Genomic DNA, 22824 nt, shown 5'->3' on the forward strand with positions numbered 1-22824 from the left:
TATCTTCACAGCTACAAAACAAAATCAAATTAAAGAAAATTTTCTTAGCCAAAACAAAACTAATGACAGAAGTCAATGTGCCATTTTAAAAAATATAACCTGATAATACTCACCTCCAAACCAATTAAGTTATTAGCACACAGCATGTAATTTCAAAATAAACACAGTTTATTGTAGTCTGCAAATTCAATATGAAAGTAACACTGTAACGCAAAGTAGCACTCTCATCTCATCTTAGAAACACTCTAGTCAAAAATCCTTTGCCTGTTATATCCCTTCTCAACTGCACATGTGAAAACAAATTTATTACTGCAAGAGTAAATGTTTTCCAATACTAGCAACTTGATACTAACAGGTTAGCAAACCATGCAACTATTTAAAAAAACACAGAAAACAAACAAACAAACAAACAAACAAAAAAAAAAACCCACAAGCCTGCAAAAAAATCCCACAAACAAACAACAACAACAAAAAACCACCAGAAATGCCACAAACAAAAATCAAAAACAAAAAAGCCAAACCCAACCAAAAAACAACAGGTTAACAGATGTCATCTATATTTTATGGTGGTCTTTGTCTCAAATTACCAAAATTGATAATGCACTAATCCTTTCTAAGCCTTCACTTCTCTAATCAATTATACTGTGCACCAAGAATTAGATGCTTTAAAATTAAATTTAAATTGGTTTTAAATTCATACCAGCTAAATAGTTTTCCATAATCACTTTTTTCAGTACAAAGTCAAATGCTCTCTGTATCTCAAAACTAGTGTGGAAGTTGCACAGTATAACTTATCTCCTGATAATATAACTTTTCTCCTGATGTAAGACTTCTGTGTTCAAAACCTTCACCCCCAAACCATTAAGACCATTGTTTTAAAGGTATTTCTATGATTTTACAGAAAATAAAAGGCAATGTCCCCTTCTCCTAGGCTGGCTGGCTTTCAATTTACCTTGTCACTTAAATTAACAGAAGTCAGCTTCATACAGATCCAGCAGATTTCTCGTCTCAGCTTCTTTCAGTTGGTCACATCACAACTGCTCAGAATGGTATTCTATAGTCATATTTTAAAGCTAGCTTCAGGCAATAGAAAATAGAGTACATTTTTGAAGACAGCAGAGCTATCTTCTTACAGGAGTTCCACTTAAGAAGTATATATTTAATAACAGACAATTTTATTTTTTCTCTAAACTTACTCAAGCATTCTTGATTTTTTTTCATTCATGGCTACAGCCTTAGTGTTCATACCAAATCATTGCAGCAGCTTAATGAGAGAAAGGTGTACTTACATACAACAGAAGCTCAAAGGAAGGCACTACAGGTTTTACTCCAATCACAGTTCTGAAGGAGGAGTAGTATCTATTTCAATTTGAAGCAACAGCAGAAATACATATGGCACAGTGCATTAAATACTAAATCATATCATTTTCTCCTTCAAAACAAAAGAACTGCACGTATCATTTCACCAAAATAGTTATGAAATCTGCACAGCTACAATTAAATCCTTAGTCAAGGCAAATCACCAAGAGTCTGACTCAGAAAGAGTGTCTGCATGGCCTGCTCTTTTAACTCATCAAAAGAAATGCCACAGAGTGCTTTGCCACAAGCCAGAGTCTCCTTTTGTATGAGAGATGAAACATGTCTTGTCATCTGACTCCTGACAGCTTCAGAGTGAGCAAGTATCAAAGCTTTTATCTCTTTCTTTTATTATTAATGCATCTCATCAAATCATTCTCATTCAAAGACACAGATCAAATACCTGTTCCTGAGTAAAAATGGAGAAAGGAGCACAAGAGGTGTCAAGAACATCATTATTCAGTGGGTACTTGTGTAAGAACACATTTCTCAATTCTTCTTCATCTTTTTGAGACAGTAAAGTACTTCTTCACAGAGAATACCTTAATAATTTTGCTAAAGTTAGCATTTTAACTGCGGGGCAGAATTAGGTAGGAAATCACCTGGTGTAAGTAAAGAAATACTTTGTAAATGACAAAGACTAGTAAGAAAAACACAGGGACATCTCTCCTTATATACAGCTAAGGTTTTTTATCATGCTTTACACATATGGTTTGGACAAACTGTCAGATCTCCACTCTTGGCCACGGTGGCAGCTCAATGAGAAAACATCAACCTAACAATGGAGCCACTTGTGTGTAGTAAGAGTCAGAGCAAGCTCTGTTTCAACACAGCACAAAAGCCCAACAGGTCTGGTGTTCTCACTCCTCGGATAGAGGTGAAAATCCAGGTCCAGCTCTGGCTCCAGCCAGGCACAGCCTGGCCCAGCTATGCCTGCTGAGTTCAGCCACATCAGAGCTGTGCTGATCCCAAGGAAGTCACTGCACCACTCCCCAGAGCTCTGGAAGTTAATGTCATGAGTGTGAATACACGTTCCCAGCTACTGTTAGAAATTTCATTCACACTCCTCAACTTCTCAGACCACAGAGAAATACCCTGTGGTCACCTGCAGCATCCCTGGTATGGCTACTCTCCAGGATCAACAGTTGTTTTCACACTACCTGACAGCTGTTGGTTTTTTTTCTGTTATCAGAAGTTTTACAAATATAATTGAGCTGGCTGCCCTTTATGATCCTCATGACCGTGATATTCAAACATTTCAGTCAGTAAATTTTCACCCTTTCAACACGTTGTAGGAAAGAGCCACTACTTCAGTTGTGGAGAAAGTGAAACAGCAAATGCTTTTGTGCATAAATACATGGAGAATAAAAATAAAAACGAAGAGGGAAAAATAATGGAATTAATAAATTACAGTTATAAAATATTCTTTCCCCTAGACAAGGAAGGGTCTTGCTGCCACAATGCATCATTTGAGAGTGCAAACAAATCAGAGTAAACCATGTCATATTACAGAACATCAGGGATTGAAGCATGGCTTGTACATACAACGAATTTGTATTCTGAACTAAATCTCATTGGTTTAATACAATCAGTATTTCTATAAATATGCAGATATTATTAAAAATGCCCTTTATACTGTCCAGTACTAAGCAATAACAAAACTACTCCTATAAAGTGGAATTCCACAGTGTTGAGTTCTGAACTATTACTGTTACTATCATAACATAAAGAAAAAACCCTCAATTTTATGTATAAAATAATACCTTGCAGGAAGAACAACAATCACATACACAAGCACTAATTTCCAGAGAACAACAAGGTGCCCACCTGATAAAAAAGCGGCAAACAGAATTTACAACTTACTTACACGCTATTTTAGGTAAACCACGATCAGTTATCCGGCTGTTGCTCTATACTCTGCTGCTCTTACTTTGTGTTTGTAGGCACTATATAATCACCATATGTTATCTGAGTTCCGTACGAAGGGCATACATGACAATAAGACTTAAGTCCAACAATATTCTTCCTCCGTTCCGAGGAATAAGTTATTCTCCAGATTAATAACAATTAGAAGTGTTGGAGATTAAAGAAAAAAAAATAGGAAGAAAGAAAAAAGGCTCACATTCCCCATCCGTTTGCGAAGTTTACCCACTCAACTCTGGCCCTGCCGCAGCTGGGTTTGGGGTCTCCACCAATATCTTAGTTTTTAAATGCCACTAAACTCCGGCTTTCACACCTCAAAGCGACAGCCCCGACGCACAGGGGCGGTCTGGCAGGCCTTCCCCTGGGGGTGGCAGGTTTGCCCGCGCAAGGCCAGCACCGCGGCTGCAGCGGGCAGCAAGCGCCGCCGCTCCCAGCCGGGGCTGGTCGGTGCCGGGCGGGAAGCTCCTCCGGGCCGGGAGCAGAACCGGGGGCGGGAGGGGATCGCCGGGGCCGCGGCGGCGGGAAGGGCCAGGCCCGCGCCCGCGGGAAGGAGCCAGCGCGGGGCCGGCCGGGGCCGCGCCGGGCCCGCGGCACCGCCGCCCATCCGCCTCCCGCCCCGTCCCGTCCCGCCGCTCACCGCGTTCTTCTTCTGCACCATCTTGTCCATCTTCTTGGCGATGCGGATGATCTCGTCCTCCGTGGCCATGGCGGCGGCGGCCCGGGCGGCGCCAGGCAGCGCGCGTCGAGCGCCGGCCGCGGGAGCCAGGCAGCGCTGCCGCTCGCCGAGAGCCGGGGCGGGGCCGCGAACGTGGCGCGCCGCGCTCCCCGAAACTCCAGACCCTGCGGAAGCGCGGGGGGACGGCTGACCCCTGACAGCCGGCCTTGGGCACCGCACCGAGCGTGACCGAGTTCAAGGAGCGTTTGGAAACGTCTTCAGCCCATGGTCATTCTAGTGTGTCCCTGCCGGGCCAGGAGTGGGACCCCATGATCCTAGTGGATCCGTTCCAAATCAGGACGGTCTGTCAGTCTGGCACCCTCTTACCCTCTCCATCGCCCCCCAATTCTGCTAACGCTGCCCCTGCTCGTACCCGCTAACGCGGTGCGAACCACGCCGCCCGGAATCCCCTCCCTGCCACCGAGCTTTGCTTCTGGCAGGGGCTCAGAATCACAGCAGAAACTCTATTTTCATTTCAAGGAATGGGGGAAACCCCCTATCCCCTCTAACAGAAAAGGTTTATATTCACACATCTTTGTAAGAGGCTTAAGAGTTACTTTCATATAAAAATTGAGTGAGGGTTTCAAATTGCAGCTTCAGAGTGAAGTTTGGAAGGTGCGTGTTCCGAAGCAGTTCCACGGAGCTGGGGATAAACTTTGGCATTGGCCAAGCATCACACTGTGGGGTGCTGCCGTGCTTCTAAGTCTTAGATCTAGTTTAAATATTGTGTGTGTTCCGGTGGGACTTAACACATGTATAAAGTTTGACGTATAAATATTACATATCATTACTAATGGAATTCTGTTCATCAGCTGAGCCAGATGTCTTGTTACTGTGATTTCTGATTGAGAACAGCAACATTAAACCATTTTTGCTGTAAAACAGGAGTGTGCACTTCACAAACAGTAGGCACATCTGAAGGTTACAGGAAGATTATCCCTTCCTAAGATCCAGGAAGGTGCTTATACAGCCACTCAAATCCATTATAAGTAAGCAGCTGAATGCGGTGGATGCCCCAGTTGTGAATTGAGGGACTGTAAAATACGGACATTTTGGAGAATAGACAAGACAAACCTTTTCCTCCCACAACACTCAAGGGAGTCATTACAGCAAGAACCATCAATACACTTGTCTGTCATGCACTGGGCAGCAAGCCTGTCTTGTGTTTTGAAGCCAAATAGAGACAGGTGGGTTTTGGGCACTTCTACATCCTGCTCAATGGACACAATGGTCAACTCTAAGACCTGCACTTATTAGAAGAAATTAAAATTATTTGGGATGGGGGTCTTCCCCCAGGTTAGATCTGGGCCATGAACTGGACAAGCATACAGAAACTTTGCTGCTTTTTTTTTTTGTTTGTTTATTCTGTCCAACAGGGTATAAAAACACCCCACAAGAAGAAAGAAAATATTTTTAAAGGAAAATAATAACTTTTCATTCAGAAACAGATTCTGGGGAGACAAACATAAAATAATGCTGCTTTCTCACAACATTTGACCATGCCAGTTCAGGTTTAATTCAATTTCATCTGGATTTAGTTACCTAGTGGCTGTAATAATCAAACACTGGTATTTAACCTGATTTAAACCTCGATTTAACCTCAAATGAAATTCAGCACCATTGCACCCCACAATCACATTAATCAATGATAAAAGCAACACACAGGGTGTTGGCAGCTCAGAGCTATTGCTACACTACAGGATCAACAACCTTGTACATGTTCTACAGTAGGTGCAAGCTAGGTCAGGGACAACACAATCACAAAACTAGAAACCTCAAATCAGTCAGTTAAGTTTCATGGTTAGTTTAAATGTATTTAAACTCTGGAATAAGTCATCCACACTTTTCTAAAATTTCTTTTAAAAATGCTATTCAACACTTACTTCACTGGAAATGCAGGGAGAGTTCAAAATGCAGATGAAGTCTATTAATATCCAAAATGTATCAGGTGAGAAACTGACAATTACAAATTAAGTCCCATGACAGCACTTATAAAAGGCAAAGCACATCACACTTATTTATTATCTGATCTTAAAGAAGCATCAGAGAAATATTTCAGTAGGGAAATCAAAGAATAATCAGATGGCAATGCATATCCTTTTTTTTTTTTGCAAGTAAATGCATTAAAAGAAAACATAATACAGTGCACATTATTTATATTGTATTCTACAATACCAGAATGGTATCAATTAACTGAACCAGTACTAACCAAATTCTTTCTATCAGTTGCTCCACCAACCTTGGGACAGCAAATCTTTATCAAAAAGGAGCACACAGCACTCCACATGCTTGTTCTCTTTTAGCTGGCTCTAAAGCAAGCAGCTTTGTACAGCACCATTCTCTTCTATAACATCACTCCAAGTCCAAAGAAGAATAGGACAGGGAAAAACAACATGACTGACCTCCTTTCTCTTTAGCATCTTTCTCCTAAATTAACACATTAAAAAGAATAACACTGTTTGTTGCACTGCACTTACGTGTTATGGCACACCCTCACTATTCTTTTGCAACATTTTCTAAAGTGTATGGCACACCTGCTCATGCAGAAAGCCTGTGTCCAACTCTCATGTAACCATGTTCTAGCTATTAGCCCTCTCCTCTTTATTTGAGCCCTGAGTGCAATGACTTAGATCTTCCAAAACAGAATCTCAGCTGATCTGTATTAGCCAAGTGGTGCCCAACTTCTGAAGAGGAAAAGGAGATGAGTCCAATCACACATGCACATAAGGGGAATTATGGCAAACTGAAGTTCCAATTTCTCATAACAAGATTTTGTTCAAAAACTTCTGAGATAGCAATAAACATCTTGATTAGTTGTTCTATAGCTATACAACAGATGGGTTGGGTTTTTTAAATTTATTTTTTCAAAATATTATTTACATTTTCAAAATATCTTCACTTTTTTCAATTTAGAAGCAGTAACTGCAGGCATTAAAATATAAAAAAATTAAGCTAATGTTTTGGGATTTTTTAGTTTCTAGAGTTTTTAAGTTTGTTAGACTACTCTATTTTGTGGCAACTTTATCTATTTTTTCAATATAGACTTAAAATATTTAAGCCTTTTAAAGATCTCCGCTGATAATTTCAAATACTACAACACAGCTAGCAAATTATTTCAAGGACAAACTACTTCAAGAGTTTGCTTGTATTCACAACTGAGGAACATTCAGACTCCATCTGCTCCATCTGTTTAAACAGAGAAGTTCTTTAAAATAAACTTTAGACCAGGGAAGTCTATCTTCTCCTTAGAAGCTAAACTTCCCACTTAGAATGCCTAAAGCAAGCTCACTACACTTCAGCAAACTGGCTGGAAATTTTAAGTTTTACTAGTTTTGCAGATAAAAAGGAGGCAATAGGTTGCTGTTTTCTAGTAATTGGTCCTAAAAGAAAAACATTATCTACTGGTTCACTTTGTGGATATCCATTAAATTATACAAGTACTTTGTTTAAATCAACTTTAATCAGCTACATCAAAGGTACCTGCTCAACTCAAAGAGAGTTAATAAAATCTGTTATCCCAAAGGCAAATGTGGTAAAATGAGGGTGGCAAGCAATGAAAAGGAAAAAAAAAGAGGGGGGGGGGGAAGGAAGGAGGAATCTGTTCTACAGCTATTAATCTTCAAAGAGTCACATTTTCAATTTAACCAACAGACATTCTGAAAACTTCTTGAGTCACGTTCTTCACTTACACCACTGCTCTCATACAATATTTGATAAAGTTTAATACACTACATTGTCTTGTTTTGGGAGTTTTTACTATGCTAGTTTTAGGCAACTTTTCTCTTCATGATTACTTGATCTGGGATGCCAGGACTGAAAGTAAATATAAACTGAACATTACTCAAATTTTTTTCAAAAAATATAAACTGGCAGATTACTCTGTGTAATATTGCATCTTTATTGTTATTTGCTGTTCTTAGACTCTTGATTTGTCACAACATATTAACATAGAACACTGCACCTACCGTGCATTCCCATACATTCATGAAATTCCTCACTGTATGTCACAAGGACTTTTGGATACTGCAGTCTGTGGAGACAAGCAGCCTTTTAGTTGCTCTAAGGTGCTTGAAGGGGGAAGTCTGCCTTTACCATACGGACACTCCATTCCCTTTCTTCCCAGACAGCCCCACATTTTCTCTAGAGTGCCCTGCACCAAGTATACCACTGATCACCCTCAAATATTCAACTAAATAGCACATGTAACCCCTGACCTGAAAATTGTTTCTTTAACAAATCTGTTAAGTGGGGTGTATGCCAAACCTTAATCAACTTCAAAGCCTTTCCAACAACACAAAATACCCAGAGAAAAGTGCAGCAATACAGAGTGAGAAGTGTCCTGGAATAACTTACTAGAGAATACCTTAATTTCTTTTATCTTCCAAAATCACTGCAAATTCCAAGAAAACAAGTTATAATAAAATTAACCCAGAATATGAAAACCACCCTCCAATCATACCTAGGATTCTTTCAACAAGGTGGCCAAACCTAACTTGGTAAGTGACTTTCTTTTCAGTAACTACAAATCCTTGTTCTTCTGTATTATAGTATGCATACATTACCATGCAATGCATTTTCAAGGAGCCTCTAGAGTGTCATGTTTCACAGCACATAAAAGCTCAACTTCCTTCAGATAAGTACAGAAAAAAATCTTTAGTACTTGCCCAAATACCGATTGAAATTTATTTCACAATTATTAAAATGGGAAGCTTTTACATTTTCCTTACTACAGAAATAATTTTCAAAGTTAAGATTTCTAATCATAAATAAAATTAGTAAAATAAATTGCATTTTAGATGTTTATAATAAATATAAGTGGCTTATATTTCTTAACACAAGGAGTAAGTGTTCAGTATTTGTTTATAAAATTTAAGAGACAAAGGCCTAGTACATATGGCTTAATTGACATCTTACAGTTTGCCCTCAGTCATATCCATCAACCCAAAAACCACCTCTATATAAAGTATGCATCCTAATTATTTCAATGAAGTGCAGTATACTTCATTAGAGAGAACATGTTTTAATTAACAGTTCTAATACCAGTTACAGTGTACAGTACTTTTACCAATCTACTGTGTTGTAATTATACAAGATAGGACAAAGAGACCAAATCATACAGCCCTCACCACAGTACAGACCCCATTAAAATTCTACCTCAATAGCTGGAAGATTTGGCTTATAATATGTAATTCAACATGTTTATTCAAAAGTGGGCAACATATTCCAACAAGAAGTCAGATTTCTGACAGCACAAAACTGCAGTCAAATTTAAGTACCATTTTGAAATTAAGAACACATTAAGGAATTAGATACCCATTGAAACAAACTTATCTGCAAACAAGGTATTTTCTTATCAATGCTTTCATAGGTTTGATAGACATCATCTCAGTTGGTGGAAAGTCTAAGATTGCAAAAAATAAACATTATTGGACAGTTTCAAACTGTAGTTTATGAGGATAAGACATTCATATTTAGAACACTGACAGTCCAACTTCTCCATTTTAATAGAATTAAATATGAAAACTCCCCCAGACTGAGCTATTATTCAGCCTCAAGTATATGTATTATAACAACAATCCCATCATCAAATCACTTCAGGTAGTAAAGAAGTTGAACTACAAGATCATACACAAAGCTTTCAAACCAGCTGGGAAGTTACAAAAGACAGGAGCTCAACATACACAGTGTAATATAGGTGGACACAGAGACTTGAAGTTTCCTCTGGCTTCTGGGCTCTTTAAGAACTGCCAACTACAATATAAACATAGACTCCTGAAGAAAAAAAGGTCAGGAGAATTCTTCCTAGAATACAGAAATCCAAAGTAAATCAAAACATTTACATTGACTTTGGTAACAAAACTCTTTGTAGATAAAGCAAGCAGCAAAACAACAATATGTAAAAGAATCTTGTTATTGTAGCTGAATGTTTGAACAACGCTAACACAAACGCATTTCCAGAAAAACAGCTGAAATGGTTGTGACAGTGACAGTTGAAATTGACTTGGATTAGAGTGTGTAGGTATTAGAATGTGACCACAAAATGTAAACACAGTTCAACAAGTTGAAGAAAGTGTTATGAAGCTAACACAGAAGGAAGCTAGGGCAAATCTAATTTTAACATCTTAGAAATACTTCTTTATAACTAATTATTGCAGAAGGAAAACTATGTGAAATGAGCACACAGTCGATTAGAAGTTAAGCGTTATCAACAAATCTACAAACAGAACATAAAAATAATGAGAGAAAAATTAGAAGCTTGTGCAAGAGTTTTGGAGACACACCAATACTCAGGGAATTATTTAGACCACAGGGGAATGAAAATAAATCTAAAAACTAACAAAAACATATAGTTTGCTTACCAAGACTGCAATCCAGTAGAATTGCAAAATCAGCTAATACAATTTGGGAATGACTCCAAGCTAGGACATAATGTTTTCTCAAGAGAACTTTGGCACAACTACAGTAAGAATATTATGGCTTATTCTGTGAACTAAATTAACTGAAAGACAAATTGGCAGATCTATAGAAGAGAATGACTGAGAGAAATTACTAATTAAACTTCAAAGTTAATAAAAATGCCTTCTTAACTACATAGATGGAATATCTAAAACTGTTTCATTACCACTTAGGAAAAAAAAAACTCCTTTTCAATTTTACATATAAAGAGTGTTTAATAATCCAGAGAAACTGAATTAGAAAAGAAGCAGCTGCCTAAAAATGAAGTGAAACATTTAAAAAAAAAAAGCACTGAAACTGGTTACTCAGACTAAGTAAACAGGTCAGATCTCTGGCAGCAGCAATGTTAAAATAGAGATATAAAGGTGCAATTCCTCACATATTTGTACTGGCAGATACCTGATGTAAATCCACATACACTGTAAGAGGACCCCCTGGGAGAGGAAAAGTACCTCAAATGCAGGTGTGAAGCACAGTACTGACATGACAAATACATCCAAAATAGAAATATTCTTTGACACAAAGCATATACAGGATAGAACATTGTTATGCAACAAATTATGCAGTAAAAGGTGTAGTGCATTGTTTTAAACATTCCTAGTGTGGTGGCAGCCTCTGAATGCTACAGAACAGCTGTTTCCAGCAGTAAGTTATGGCTCTTAACTGAAAAAAGCTATTGTGTGTGCATCAACTCCTGCAAACCAGTGCATTCTATAATTTTAAGGTTCTGAAAGAAGAAACATTCTGTGTCTTGTAAATTTACTCTTTTTTTCCAGGACAGGTCTTCAGATTCCTAGGCTATACTGATCTGGGGACATGTGGAAGGATAGATTTGAAAATAAAATGCTTGGTTCCTATTCAGAAAAAAAATAAAAATCAAGTCTCAACATGTAATAAGAGAAAGTATGATATGGTATCATCAAAGAGTGTCACTTCTTTAAAGTTTAGGTAAGTTATATCCCAATTACACTTATACTTCTAGTAAAAAATAATTCAAATAAGTGTGTGTTACACATGACAATACACAGAACTATGCAGCTGCACTATTTTCAGTTATTTACTCCAAAGCACAGAAAAAAAAATCAAAACAATATTCTGCTCATGTGAAATATATAAACAAATTAAAACTACAAGTACTAAAGCATCAGATGAATATTCAGTATGAAAACAAGAAGCTTCTAAATGAAATTCAAATTAATCCTATGCACTTCTTCAGGATTCTGTTCCAAGTCAACATTTGCAACGAGTTTAAAAGAAAAAAGACAAGAAGAGACAAACAACAGTCTAGTAAGGAATGAGTCCCTTTAGAATTTCCACAGGATTTATCTATATGAACATTTTAAAATGGAGGTGGTTTAAATATAAGAAATACCTTTGCTAACTTCTAGCCATTATAGAACAACCCTCCTTATCTGTTAAACAATTAGCATATAATCCTTAAAGCTTTATCCTTGGTAGCATTTATTCTACCATCACATGCCCACTATGTTACATGTTCTGTACTTTATGCCCACTGTGTTTTATATCGTGTTCTTTATGCATTCATTGCATAAAAGAAATGTCATATGTTTTCAATGAGTATTAAGAACAAATCATGTTCCAAATAAAACTAAACTGGTCACATCTATGTTGCTCACTTAAATTTAATTTTTTTATTACTTGTACAAATAATTTGAAATCCTGCAATCAAGAAAAAAAAAAATCAGACATCTTAAAACAGTTACATTCTGTCATTGTTAGCTAGTTCCCTCATTCACATCCTGCCCACCACTGGGTGATAAATACTAAAAAGATTATAATTTCTTGTACATGTGTATTATTTAACCTTCATTTTAAGTACAAATTTGCAACACAGTAGTAACACTGCAGGTATAGAAATAATGTTTCCTATCAGGCATATGAAAAGATTTAACACTCTACCACAGTTGATGCTGGTGTATTTATTTAGAAGGCTTGTCACAGATCAGTTCAGTCTATGGGAGGTAGATGTTTGTCTATGAACTGTTTTACATCCATCATTTCCTGTTTAAAGATAAAAGTATGTATTAGTTGAAGTCCTCTACTACTACATAATCAGCTAGAGTAAATTATGCTTTAACATTTGAGTTATAATGAGCAGCTGGGCTAGAAATATTGATCAATTAGTTACTCCATTACCACTCTGCACACAAATCAAGGGTGATAACTTCATGGCACTATGCACTTAGAAGAGGCTAAAATACAAGGAAAAAAGCAAGGACTACTTTCTCTCTCCCTCTGAATTTGAACAGGCAAGCTACATATTGATCATCAAGTGATCTTGATAGCACCAGGCTGATTATGTATAGGGTTTCAATGTAGCTAAAGCCATAACTTCTTGTGTACTCTAAACTTTTAGCAGCAGCAGCATGAAAAGCCAGCAACTCCTCCTCCTAAGCATTCAGTTTCATTTCAGTGCTTCCTTCCTTAAGGAAAAGCAATACAGCAAACTAGACTGAGAAACTAATCCATGGTAATTTTTTTTTTAAATTAATTCACTGTTGTAAGAAAGAAGACATTATTAACATATTTGTGTAACAACTCAGCAACATTACAGTCTAAATGCAATACTACTCTGTAAATGTTACAGAGAGGTTGTTCAAAGGTACAGTACCCACAAGATGCAACAAGCTAAATTAACAATGCTACTGCTGCTGACAAATGGCAAGTCTGTTCTTTGCCTCCTCTTTGATTTCTTGCTCTTACTACTCACTTTCTGTGAGCTCTGATGCTCCAGCTCCCTACAGGTGCAAACACTGAAGGCTGCAGCTTTTGCCATTTTAGCAAATTCAAATGATTCAAGGAAGTTTCTGATCTGCCCCAGAGCCAGTACAAGGAGGAAGTGAGGGCCACAAGGTCAGGAGCAGAGGGAGTCCACCCCTTCCTGGCACCAGGAAGTTATTACATCAGCTCAGCTGTCTGCTGAGCCAGAGCCATAAATACAGGATCTGAGGCTGCCTCTTCCAGAGTGTCAGCCCTCCCTCTCTATTCCTTCAATGTCTCCCTCCACAGAACTACCAGGATTCTTCTCTCCAAAATACCATCTTGGATCTATGCTATGAAATTTGTCTTCTAATTAGTTTTTTTAACTAAGCAAATAATAAAAATTTGGGGAAAAGAGCATTTTATAGCCAAGCTGCCTAGTCTCTAAAATACAATCTTATGAGGAAGTTCTCACTAGTCATATAAACTTTTGCTTTGGATGCTTTTTTAGCCCAGAATTCAGTTACTCACCAAAATAAGTAGCATGAAGCACTTATTAATTTAAAAACAAAAAAAATCCAAAACCAAACCCAAAAAACAAGCAAACAAAAATAAAACCCCAAAATCAACTAACAGAAAAAACTACCCTTTTCAAAAAAAAAAAAAAAAAAGCCTATAAATATTAGTTTTGAGGGAAAAGAATTAACTATACCCAGCTAAAACACGGTTTATTAAGAATATTACCTCAAGAGATGAACTATGCATCATGCCAGAGTAAGTCTTGAAGGTTACATTGGCTGGATTTATCATAGTCTTGAGCTTCTCGACAGTGAGGGAACCAAACATTACAGGAACCAGGGGGTCACAGTCCCCATGGCACTGAAGAACAGCAATATCCTTGTTGACACCACTGATAGGGCCCTGGAGGGGTGAAATTTGACAGCAGAAGAGAAGAAATAGAAAATAAGTGGAGATAAGGCTAACACATTTGAAATAAAACCCCATGGCACATGGTACCCTGCAGCATGACAAGCAGATTGAATTCTGAGGGGAAACAGTACAATGGATAGTCTGCAAGCAGCTCCTTATGAAGTAAGCTCTGTATCTGACAACACATTAAAGACCTGCAAATAAAATTTTGGCAAAAAGTTTTATAACAGAAAGTCATAATTTCTGGCCAAGTAAAAAACCTGAAACTTTGCTCAAACACCCAGTATCTAATAATATAGTGCCTTGCAGATGGAACAAATGGCAGACAGAAAATTAACCTTTAAGGAAATTTTGTTATATGCTTTAAATTTTCTAGTAGTGTCATTTTAAGCAAAAAAAGCTAGTGAGCATTTCTTCCATTTTCTTTCTTAACAAAATCTAAAATTTTAGGGCCTTACTTTAAAAACATCCAAATGATCAAACAACAATCATCATCTGGTAATAATGATGACCACTAATTCTTGCACAAGATTCACTCTTCAGATATACTCATCCCCCCAGGTGCAAACCATCTTAGGAAAGAAACAAATACCTGAGGAAAAGAGGCCCGTAGAGGAAGCCAGCAGCTGAGGGCTACGACACCTGCTAATTTTTGATGTGTTGTAAGAGCTGTATACAATGATAAAGCACCTCCCTAAAACAGAGAGATATAAATATTAGGATAATGACAGTAAAGTTCTTTTTAATGTTTGCTTCAAAATCTCTGATTTCTCTTTTAAAAGTATTTTCCTATTGCAGTTGATTCTTCTTTAGAGCCAAAAACTAAAACCAGTGTTTATGTACAACATTTGTTAAGCTTTTTCCCTTCCCCTCCAAGTCCATGTGGTCAATTCAAAAATAAGCTAGCAAATTTACTCTAGCAATTGTCAAAAAAACAACAACAACAAGGACTAGTACTCACAACAGTATTATCACTACTTTAATGTTTAATTCATTGGCATGCAGACTGGGGGAATTGATGTACGGACCAATTAATCTACTAATCTACCTACCATAGATGCCTTATAAGTGTGAAGGAAAAGATTTCCCAAGTAAATCCTAACCACCAAATACCTACCAAATTCAATTAAAAATACTAGCAAAAATTTCAAGCAAAGATATGTAGGTTATGTGCATAAAGATTTTAAACAGACCATTTATTTTAGTACCTTTTTTACATATGCATGCTCATTTTCCAGTGAACAGTAATTATTTGCATAAAAACAAAAAAACTTCATTTGTTGAAGCAAAGAAAAATTGACACCTTAAAATTTCAGGGGCATCTAACATCAGCTGATTTCACTTTAAGTGTCTTGGGTTTCCCAAGTTAATAAAGCTAAGTTACTTCCCTAGAAAAAGACAATGGTTCTTTCCAACCATACTTTACCTGAGAAAAGCCTCCCAGAATAATTCTATTAGAAGGAATTCCATTTTTTACTTCTTGATCTATCAGTGCTTTAACTGTAACATAAATAAAGACCAGTTGTTAAAATCCACTTCATTTTCTAGAAAGTCCAAAAGAAGAAAGATGCCTTCTTCCTGGCATCAAGAGAAAGGTAGCAAAAGGAAAATCTAGGCTTCTATACATTAAAAGTACCAGAAGATCTAGAGCACAGTCAGAATTTTCAGTGCCACTGTATCATTTCTAAAGAGGAAAATGTGCAAATAAATCTTGGAAAAAGTACCAGTGCTGGGAAGATGATATCCTCTTCCAAGTAAAAGCAACACAACTGGATGCTAATACTGCTCTGACCTGCTGCACTATCCAAAAGCTATAAAAAAACCCTATACTTGTTCCCATATTTCAGAGTATGAAGTGTTTATATTGGTGAATTACTCCACTTACTAATAAAGTTAAAAAATTAACAATAAACAATCTAGCTAAACTTTGATCAGTGATAATACTATACACACATATTCTTTTCCCTAAGGAAATATTGTCTTTGGAAAGCCTGATTCAGATTGATAGTTCATTTTCAAGAATACCTGGAAGTACTTTTAAGACACAAAATACTCCTAAGTATTTATAAGTAAATATACCATTCTCCGCCGCCTGCTTGATCCCAGCTTCATCTTCCTGAGAATCTGGAGAAAGTCCAATGATATCAAACCTTACAAAAACATCAACAAGAGCATTACTCATTAGAGCATCCATTCCACTTCCTTAATACACAAATAATGAAACTTGGATGTTTTCCAGACAAAAATGTTAGCTGTCATATTGTTTAGTACCAACTACCCATAGATCAAAAGAAACAGTGCACAATCTGTGAATGTGGCTTACAAGACTAGATCTAGTCAACAAGGCTTTTCTGAGTTTTGACATCTGTAATTTATTGCAGATTAAGCAGCACAATTTTGATATTTGCTTAAAAAAACATTAGCAGGAACTTTGCTGTAAGTACAAATTAAAATATGGATTGAAGAAATACAAAAAACCCAAACAAAAATTACTTTAGGGAAGCGGAAAGCCCAAAATCCAACAAAACTGAAGACTGATTTAAGATCATTGAAATCTACATGTTCTTCTTGTTCTTTATTCAGAATGGATGTTCTAAAGTACAGTTTCTACATATGCTACTGACCCACCAAATACTACTCACTAGTAGCAATAATATTTCCACTCCAAGTCTCTACTTCTGCTATGAAATCAGACACAATGTATACTACAGACCATACCTGCAAGTGGGGTTTTGATCTAAGATATACAGATTAGTCCTGAGGAATAATCACTACCACAGATATAAAAGGATAATTAGAGTGCACTTGTGCCCTTTTATAAAAACAGAACTAAAGCAAAAAGGTTTTTATACTTGCAAGTGACTAAAACCAGATACTCAGGTTGTTAATGATTTTAAATTAAGAACAATGAGTTCATAGCCCCAGATATAATTTGATTAGAACCATCTGCATTTGAACAAGTACTCACCATGATGGCATAGACATGTTCATGTTCAAAGAAACAGGCATAACTGGCCTAGAAACGAGAATGAACACTCCTGACATAAGATATATACTGGAATTCAACAATGCAAATGCAGTAACATCATGAAATTACATATCATCTAACTCTGTCTTACTTTTAAGCAGTAATTAATATTAGCTGCTTTGCAACATCTGTTGAAGAAACTTTCTTGAAACCTGCCAGCCCAAACACATTTAATATTCAGGGTTGAATTACCACACTCTGTGGAGAGCAAGCAAAACATTAATAGGCTGCTTTAAATGTGTGTGTGTGTGCAAGTGCATATATGTCACATTTTAATATACATATATTATTTACTTCTTTGTAATTAGAAGTTATTTATCACAGTTCCATTTACATGCTGAGTGGATTAAGGCACCTTATACAGCAGCATCACTAGGAAGCAGCACGTGGTGGAGCCTGGCCACATATGCTTCTGCCAACAGCTGAATCTGCTTAGGCAGTGCCTGCCTTCACTGCTGGAGTCCTTCCCACCCCTGTGCTGCTGTGTGCCATCTTTCCAGCCACAGCAAGACAGCTTCAATGGATCATGTAATGATCTGGCTTTAGTTTTAATCTATAGGAACTGAGCAGCATAAGTTCTGTGGGGAAGGACTGAAAAAAGACAAAGGGCAAGCAAAGGGAACAGCAGATATTGCTAAGCTCCTTTGGTATGGTTCAGCAAAGCTTGGCTGCATGGTAAAACAAATAAACCACAGCTCAGTAACACACCAGAACATTGCTTCCTTCTCTCCCTGTCATCTCTGCTCCACATCTGCCAAGATCCCTGGAGCAACAGACAATCTGAATTTTGTGCTAGAAAAACTAACAATCTTACCTTATTTTATCATCAGGTCAATAGTAGATAGATTTTACTGTCTTATTTACTGATGCCTGACCATGCTTAGAAGTATTTCACTTCTCAAATTGCATACAAAGACAACTCAAATTGCATTATTTGCTGAAAATATCAATATCCTGTCAATTTTTAAATTTCTTTGCAACCTAGAGTAAGTTTCAAGCTACTATACACACACACAAGTTTAAGTAATGTAGCTAATGCAAATCATGTGCAATGGTAAGTAAAATACAAATAAAATTTATCGTTGATAAAACTGTTTTTGACAAAAGACTGTTGGTGGGGGGGAGGGAAAAGAAACCAACAAACAACTCAATCCACTGGGAAAAAAAAGTCAAAATAATATAACTTTGTACCTAAAGCTTTCCAAATATGTTTTGAGTCTGAATAAGCAACAGAACTGAGGTACAAATAAAAATGCAGTTTTTCCCCAAAATAAATCACATAGAATTTCCTGAAAACAAAAAAAAAAAAACCCATTTAATAGCATCAACGGTATTTTAGAATGGGCTTTTATACAAAAAAATGAAACACAGAGATAACCAGATAGCATCTCACTTCTAAGATGTCTCTCTGACACCTGTGCTACTGTCTTAACAGACCATGTCTCTGCAGAAAAAGGTAAAACAAGAAAGTTACAAACTTACGCATGTGGGCAAATGTATTTCACATGAGGGCTTTTGATACCAGCAAGTGCTTCTGACCACCCGTGCCTGTTAACAAAAACATATTCAATTGCATTCATGTTTTGGCTTAGCTCTTATTTCTGAGTTGCTGCATCAGCACAGACCAAGTATGAAACATGATGAATTAGATAATACAAAAACCACATTTCTAGAAAATGTTGACATCAACCACAGTATATTATGAATGTGGTACTAAACTTAGAAGGTTTGTTCAGCCCTTGAGTGCTTGTGGCACATATACACAGTCAGGAAGACTTGATCTAATTTGGCTGCCATAGTTGTGGCACAGCTACAGAAATATCACTCTGGCTCCAGGAAAAGCCCACTCTGTATCTGTCTGGCTTTATTAATTTGTGTGCCACAACAGATGTACACAGGTATCCTGCTTCCAGGCAGCTCAGAGGCTGCTCTGCTGCTCCTGCAGAGTTAAGACAGCTTCTCTGACAGAGAAGCTTGGCATTCTGCAACCCACATTTCTTGACGTTGGGCAGTAGCAAACTGACACCTAAGGTAACTCCACATGGAGCCAACCCAATCAATCAGCCCTATTAACTTCAGCACAGCTTGATGCTCTTGGATTCAGGCAGTCCTGTACAACAGATTGCAGCAGTTTTTTAATCTCAAGCAGATACTGTATATGAACATCCATAAGCAAACAAGACCTGCACAGCAGGTGAGTTAATGAGCTGCCTCCAAACCTGAACACTGGATAGTGTAAGGTCAAGACTCCCTCCAGGCCTCATCTAGACAGGAGCTGATCTTGACCCAAATCTGAACCCATGCACAACCACCACACATGCCTGCACTCGGCTGTCCAGAACACTCAATAGCAACTGCACTTCCTGATTTTTCTCATCATTTAGTACTACTAACACACTCACTAAATTAGAAACTGGAAATTTGGCTCTAAGCAGGAAACACCTTTAACAAATGTGTCAGTGATACAGTTAAACTAATCAGACCAACAGCAGGCCAGTCATAAAAGCTTGTTTGGTTTAGTTTTAATATAATTCTGAAAAGCTTATGTGTGCTACCTGAAGGCATTTCCAACACACTGACATCACAGACATTTGAACCACTGACTATCTCAGCCCACTTCTTATCAGTACTTTTAGATATATTATTAACAAATTGCAGGAAATATGACTTGCAGAGTATTTGCAGTATCACAGAGGGTTGAGTAAGAATCTAAAGGAGAAATACGACTAAGAAAAATAGTTACATAAGAATCTAGGGACATTTTTTAGCCAATTACAAAGACAAATTTGCCAAATTTGTAAAGCAACATTGTATACACATTAATGCAGAGTCCGTAGAATAATTTTCTATGTTGCACTTTTTGTTCAGATTTTGACAAGTATGTATCAATCTTTAATTGGCATTTATAAAGAAGCTAAGACAGAAAAAGTATATAACTCTCTTAAGACACTTTCCAGAGTAAGAAAAATACAATAAATGGAAGTGATCAATTTAGAAATGCTTGTGAAGTGGAACAGGTCAGTTTAAACTGGGGGAAGTTATTAAATTGTTAATAAGTTTGCTTGAGATGATTTTTTACGTCACTACTACAGCTTTTACTTGAAAAAAACACAAACACCAGTATGTCAAAGGCAATCTATCTAATCTAATCTGCAGCAGACTAAAAGAAGAAATGCACCCAAATCACTGTATCTCCACAGACTTGTCAAGTCTTGTCAAATGCAGACATTTCAGTGTGCTCAGTGCATTTGCAAGATTGAGGCTGTGCATTAGCTCTGACACTGAAATGGAAATGCCATCTTGTTTATGGAATAGGTTTAGGTTAAAGAGAAAGTCTCTGTTTTTCACCCCTTGCCAAAACCAACATCAAGCCGATTTGCATGGACTCCAATTCCAAAAGCTCAAAAGATTCTGCAATCACTTGCTGAACATTTGGTGCCAAGATGCAGGCAGTGCTGCTGCCTCAGCTGCCTCCTACCAGCAGGAAGGAGAGGGGTAATGCAAACAAGGTGTTGTGTCAGCACAACAAATCAGAGCAAAAACCTCCACTTGTAGAATACTGCCAAGTGCATGGACTTGACTCTTTTTCAACTTACTGAATGCCCAGGTTATGCAAGTTTTAATTCTGACAAGTAACCGTCATTAGATCTTTGGAAAAAATAACACAGCAAGTTTCAACCTAGAGGCAACATTCAAGTTCCAGGTAACAACAACAACAACAACAACAACAAAAATCTTCAAAAGATATTATGTAATTTTGCCACAAGAGAGCACAACAGACAAAGCATTCATGCTACTTACTTTCAGTATCTAAGTGCCAATTCCTTTAAAGTCTTCTACTGAAAAGGCTTCAACACTCTCTTAACTTGTTAATTCAATGGCTGTAATGAATGCATGCTTATTTCTGGGCACACAGCAGCTTCAAACAGAAACATTACACCAGAGCTAGAATGCCTCCCAGAAATTCCCTACTCTTTCCATTTCTACTCAAACATGGAAATAACAGCAACAAGGCATTACACATTTTATTTGGGTGGGGTTTTTTGGAGTCTGGTATTTCTGAGACAGAAATCTGTAGACATTAGGTGACTACTTTGGAGTTTGCTTCTATAGATCAAAGAGGTCTGGATTTTAGAGTAAACACGAATATTGATGAAGAAACCACGGACTAACTGCAGCTATTGGCAAACCAACAATCCACAAGTCTGGAATAAAAAAGAACTTTAAATTTAGACAAACACAGGAATAGCCAGAAACCCACTCTCAGGAAAGCAAATGATCAGAAAACCACAGACTTCTTTTTCTACCAAGTTTATCTCAGGAACAAAAGAGAGATCACATTCAGACCAAATTAGGTAAGTGAATAAAGTTTTCGAGGACTTGGTGGAAAATTTTAATTAAACAGTTGTCACCATCATTGCAGGACACATGAAGTTTTATCTGTTGTTGGCCGCTACATTCAGTAAAGGGCAAAAGAAGAATCTTAAGTAAATTTTAACAGCTCACGTGTTTAAAATATGCAGAGTATATTTGAAAGTATAATAGCTACTAAGTATGCAATAGATGAGAATACACACCCGGTATCTCCTAATCCGTGAAGAAAAATGACCTGAGGGAAATAAAACAGCAACAAAAAAAAGAGACAACAAAGGTAGAGGTTTAGGATCGCATAACAACCAAACGCACCTCGCCCACGAGCCCCAGGCGCCCACCCAAGGTCAGGCACAGTCCGGAGCACGGCACCACTTTCTCCCAAGAAAACTCCGCTTCGCTCACTTCCCCTCCCCGGCCCCGCCGCCATCAGCGGCCGCTCCCCGCAGGCAGCGCTGTCCTGCCAGGTGCCGAGCCCGGCCCGCCTCTGGCAGGGCAGAGCGGAGCGGAGAGGAGAGGAGAGCCGAGCCCCGCCGGGCCGGGCCGGGCCGCGCCGGCCGCCATCCCCCTCAGCCACCCGCGCCTCGCCCCCGCCCGCGCCTGCCAACAAAGCGGGGCGGCGGCGCTCCCCGCCCGCGCCCCCGCCCGCACTCACGGCGGCCGTGGCCTTCCTGGCGGCCGGGACGATGGCAGGCAGAGGAGCCGACATGTTGTTGCCGCACATGCACCGGGCTGCGGGGCGGCCGGCGGGACTCGGGCCAGCGGCGGGGCGGCGGCGCGGGAGGGCGGCGGGAGCGGTGGGAGGGGCGCGGGCGGGCGCCTGGCGCTGAGGGGTAAGGCCCGGGGGAAAAAGGAAATTACCGCGTTCTTAAATAGGTAAAACAGAAAGGCTAGGTCACGGGAAGGCAGGAAAGCCGGCACGCATACAGCAAACAGCACGGCTAGACGGGGCTCATCTGCCCTCATCGAATTAAATCTCTTGGCTTACAGCCCACAAGTCACTAATTCTCACTCGTTTTAAAATGTGTTAGGCTATTCCGGCACTCTGAAGTTACCGGATCATTCCAGTCCATTCCAAATACTTAGACCAACTCTGAATATGTATGGCAAACACATTTCTATCAAAACGGAATACTTTCTTCTTTGTCTTCTATTCCATACGTCTCTGTCAGATACTTACTCCCAGAAAATCAATATGCCCATTGTATTTGCCGGGTGGTAAGTGGCTGGCATGGGTTCTTGTTTGGCAGCTCCAACAGCAGCTAATACACACTACACTTCTTTCACATCCTTCCCACTACTATGTTCCATACCAAACAGGGAC

The 22824-nt window shown here is 38.5% G+C and overlaps 1 protein-coding gene across 5 annotated transcripts in view; it reads right to left on the bottom strand.

The window, feature by feature from the left end:
- Window positions 1–22264, bottom strand: part of LOC306799194 (transcription elongation factor A protein 1) — a 43672-nt gene extending 21408 nt beyond the window's left edge. For 2 of the 5 annotated variants that reach the window (XM_079299866.1, XM_079299865.1), the window contains exon 1: window positions 3917–4071. In XM_079299866.1, the coding sequence (XP_079155992.1) occupies window positions 3917–3985 (69 nt within the window). In that variant the 5' untranslated portion in view covers window positions 3986–4071. Of the gene's footprint in view, window positions 1–3916; window positions 4072–8998; window positions 12473–13915; window positions 14093–14693; window positions 14796–15527; window positions 15602–16180; window positions 16252–17069; window positions 17118–18611; window positions 18678–21706; window positions 21739–21815; window positions 21869–22155 lie in introns of those variants that run through there. The other 3 variants (XM_079299867.1, XM_079299869.1, XM_079299868.1) reach the window with 3 other exon arrangements.
- Window positions 22265–22824: the final 560 nt, after the last annotated feature.

This window comes from Erithacus rubecula (genome assembly GCF_903797595.1).
Source record: "Erithacus rubecula genome assembly, chromosome: 3".
Lineage (NCBI taxonomy): Eukaryota > Metazoa > Chordata > Aves > Passeriformes > Muscicapidae > Erithacus > Erithacus rubecula.